The sequence below is a fragment of the Orycteropus afer genome, unplaced genomic scaffold (assembly GCF_000298275.1).
Source record: "Orycteropus afer afer isolate SDZICR_OR568_19922 unplaced genomic scaffold, OryAfe1.0 scaffold00271, whole genome shotgun sequence".
Classification (NCBI taxonomy): Eukaryota; Metazoa; Chordata; class Mammalia; order Tubulidentata; family Orycteropodidae; genus Orycteropus; species Orycteropus afer.
The window spans coordinates 4,435,329-4,439,759 of NW_006921858.1; the positions used below are offsets into that span (position 1 = coordinate 4,435,329).

General features: G+C 38.9%; 1 protein-coding gene across 1 annotated transcript in view; it reads left to right on the forward strand.

Moving 5' to 3' along the window:
* The window catches only part of GTPBP4 (GTP binding protein 4), a 38,310-nt gene that overhangs the window by 21,623 nt on the left and 12,256 nt on the right, over window positions 1-4,431 (forward strand). The window contains exon 10 of the mRNA XM_007950396.2: window positions 3,573-3,683. Coding sequence (XP_007948587.1) covers window positions 3,573-3,683 — 111 coding nt within the window. The remainder of the gene's footprint in view (window positions 1-3,572; window positions 3,684-4,431) is intronic.

Genomic DNA, 4,431 nt, shown 5'->3' on the forward strand with positions numbered 1-4,431 from the left:
CTGTAAATCTTCACCCAAATCAAAATTTAAAATAATAATAATAATAATAAAAAAGTGATGGCGATAATATATTGACAAGAAATTCAAGCCAGATTCAGAAGTGGATGTAGAACGAGGAAAGTCATTGCTGATATCAGATGGCTCTTGGCTGAAAGCAAAGAATATAAAGGAAGATGCTTGCAAGTATTTATTAACATACAAAGGTTCTGACTGTGGATCATAACAAATTATGGATAACATTGTGAAGAATGGGAATTTCAAAACACTTAATTGTGATCATGAGGAACCTGTGGATAGGCCAAGAGACATTCGTTTGAGCAGAAAAAGGGGATACTGCTTGGTTTAAAATCAGGAAAGGCGTGTGACAGGGTTGTATCCTTTCACCATACTTATTCAGTCTGTATGTTGAGCAAATAATCTGAGAAGTGGGACTGTATGAAGAATGCAGCATCAGGATTGGAGGAAACTCATTAATAACTTGTGATAGGCAGGTGATACACTCTTACTTTCTGAAAGCAAAGAGGACTTGAAGCACTTAGTAATGAAGATCAAACACTACTGCTTTCAGTATGGGTTACACCTCAACATAAAACAAAAATCCTTACAATTGACCCTGTAAGCAACATGATAGATGGAGAAAATACTGAAGTTGAAGAATTTCGTTTAACTTGGATCCACAATGAACGCCTAGGGAAACAACAGTCAAGCAATCAAGAGGATAGATTACATTAGGCAAATCTGCTGCGAAAGACCTCTTTAAAGTGTTAAAAAAAAAAAAAAAAAAGAGCAAAATTGTCACTTTGAAAACTTAAGATGTGCCTGACTCAAGCTATGGTATTTTCATTTGCCTCGTATGCATGTTTTCAATTCCCAGTTTATTCAGAAGTGTGTCTTAGTCTGGAAACTCCATTGAAATCTATTCACCATGGGTGACTCTGCTGGTATTTTAAATATGCTGAAGTAGCTTCCATCCTCACAGCAACAAGCAAGCCACCACAGTATGCCAAACTTACAGACTAGTGGTAGACAAATGTTGTGTTTTATTGACTATGCAAAGGCATTTGACTGTGTGGATCATAGCAAACTTTGGATAACATTTTGAAGAATGGGAATTCCATAACAGTTGTGCTTGTGAGAAACCTGTACATAGACTAAGAAGCTGTTCAAACAGAATGAAAGGATATGGAATGGTTTTAAATCAGGAAGGCTGTGTGTCAGGGTTGTCCCCTTTAACCAGACCTTTCAATCTGTGTGCTGAGCACATAATATGAGAAGTTGGACCATATGAAGAATGCAGCATCAGATTTGGAGGAAGACTCAACAACCTATGGTATGTAGATGACACAACCTTCCATGCTGAAAGTGAAGATGACTTGAAGCACTTACTTGAAGTCTTGATGAAGATCAAAGACTACAGTCTTCAGTATGGATTACACCTCAACTTAAAACAAAAATTCTCACAACTGTGGACCAATAAGCAACATCACAATAAATGGAGGAAAGATTGAAGTTGTCAGGGATTTCATTTTACTTGGATCTGCCAAAGGGGCAAAATCAGAATTCTTTACACCTGAGAGAGAACAGACTTCCCAGAAAATTACTTTATGCTGCTCCCAACAGAAATACCCCAGGTGGATAACTAACAATCAGGAGCTACTCATTGCTCACAGCAAATTCCACCATGGAGTTTGTATACACTTAAGGCTAGAAAAGCCACACTATGTAATTTACTACACTGCAAATACACAATCAACACTCGTGGAAGCAGCAGTCAAGGAATCAGACATTGTAGTGCACTAGGCAAATCTGCTGCAAAAGACCCCTTTAAACTGTTAAAGAGCAAAGATGTGACTTTGAAGACTAAAGTGTGCTAACTCAAGCCATGGTATTTTTGTTCGCCTCATGTGCACGTGAAAGTTGGACAGTGAATAAGGACGACTCAAGAAGACTTAATGCCTTTGAATTGTAGTGTTGTTGAAGATTGCTGAAAATACCATGGACTGCCAGAAGAATGAACAAATCTCCCCTGAAAGAAGTGCAGCTGGAATGCTCCTTAGAAGTGAGAATGGCCAGACTTCATCTCTTGTACTTTGGTCATGTTATCACAAGGGACCATTCTCTGGAGAAGGATATCATACTTAGTAAAGTAGAGGATCAGTGGAAAAGGGTAAGACCCACAAGCAGATGGTTTGACACAGTGACTGCAATGATGGCCTCAAGCTTAGCAAGGATTGTGAAGCTGGAGTAGGACTGGTAGTGTTTCGTTCTGTAATACCTGGGGTCACTAGAAGTAGGAGCCAACTTGATGGCACACAACAACAACAACATATGCATGTGAAAGGTGTACAGTGAATAAGGAAGACTAAAGAAGAATGAATACCCTTGAATTACGGTGTTGGCAAAGAATATTGAATGTACTATGAACTGCCAGAAGAATGAACAAATCTGTCTTGGAAGAAGTATAGCCAGAATACTTCTTCGAAGTGAGGATGGTGAGACTTCTTCTCATGTACTTTGGATATAATATATCAGGAGGGACCTTTCCCTCTAGAAGGACATCATGACATTAGATAAAAGTTAGAGAAAAAGGGCAAAACCCTCAACGAGATAGATTGACACAGTGACTACAACAGTGGGCTCAATCAAACATGGCACCAATTGTGAGGATGATGAAGGACTGGGCAGTGTTTTATTCTGTTGTATATAGGGTCACTGTAAGTTGGAACTGACTCGGCAGTGCCTAACAACAACAAACGGAGAGAATAATTGGTTTGTTAAAGCCACCCATTTTTTTCTTTTCTTGCAGCACTAGATGACAACAACAGTTTATAATTCCATCCATTGGTCATTGTAACTTAAGAATGACTCTGCTGGGTCTCTTGGCCTACTATTTATTATTATATTTCTGTAGAAACTACTGTGAAAAGGGCGTTTATGGGACCTGTTCAGAAGTGAAGTAAAAAACATAGTGTGAAAAGCAGGAGCAGCTTGGTAGAGGCAATTTCATATTAGATTTCACGTGCTATCTTATTTATTTACTTTGTTATTTTTTCCTGAAATAGAGAATACAAGTATGCTGCTATTGATTTTATTCCAGGATTAGTTTCTCAAGTTAGGGACACAAGATGGAAAATGACGTATGGTTAAGAATATTTTTTAACTCCTTTAGGAAGGACAGATCAACAGCAGTGTGAGTCTGGGAGAGGGTCACTAATGTTGGCAGGACGGCTCAGAGTCGGGTGTTAGGAGGAGGTTAAAGGTGAACTTACCCAATGGACTTTTTCAGAATTTTGCCTAAGGTTGGCCCTCAGTCTGAAAAGAGAAGAAAGCTGCTGCTTCTCTATACGAGTGTGGTGTGCTACAGTATTAGTTAAATAAACTTGGGGTGGTCCCTGAGAATTGCCCTTCCATGTGTTGAATATTAAGGGAAATGTGTAGAGAGTCCCAGACAAACCTATGAATCGTAATCTGCTGGTTAGTGGGGACTCTGCTTCTTGATTTGTCTCTAGGTTTAACAGGTAGCTATTGTGCTGTCTTTGTGACTTTGTGTTTTTTGTTTTATACATTACTAGGCTTGTGATAGGCTTTTGGCTCATCGAGTTGAAACCAAAATGAAAGGAAATAAAGTGAATGAGGTGCTGAACAGATTGCATTTAGCTGTACCAAACAAAAGAGATGATAAGGTAAGATCGCCTTTTCTAGAATGCCTTTGAAGTAAGATCATTAGGTTGCTGATACAAAGTTAGTAGATGGTGTTTGCATGCTTTTTTCCCAGGGATCGAGTTAAATACACATACACACATGGATTTTCTAAGTGGCCTTCAGTGTCTTGATCACAGAAGTTAGGCATGTATATGATAAACAATGGACTAGGTAAACAAGAGAATAAAGTACCAGATTAAAAACCTGCTTCTCACTCTACCAGAGGCAATTACTGTTAATTCTAATAACCTTCTAGACATTTTTTGGGTCTATAGTTAGATAGCTGCCGTTGAGTTGACTGACTCATGGCAACTTAAGTAGAAAGAATTAAACATTGCTGAGACCAGCGTCATCATAATCCTCAGCATGTTTGAATCCATTGTTGCAGCTGTTGTGACAATCCATCTAATCTAGGGTCTTCTGGCCCCTTTTAACCCTTTCATTCACCAAACATGATATCTTCTCTAATAGATTGATGCCTGTTGAGGATGTGTCCAAAGCAAGCTAATTGGTTAATGTTTTGCTGTGATCCGTAAGGCTGATTTTTGGAAGTAGATTATTGGGCCTTTTTAGTCTGTCTTAGTTTGGAAGCTCTGCGGAAATCTTCCATTGGTGACTCTGTTGGTATTTGAAATACCAGTGGCATAGCTTACAGCATCATGGCAACACGGAAACTACCACAGGTCATCCAACTGACAGATGAGTGGTGATTTTGATATGTAAGCATAT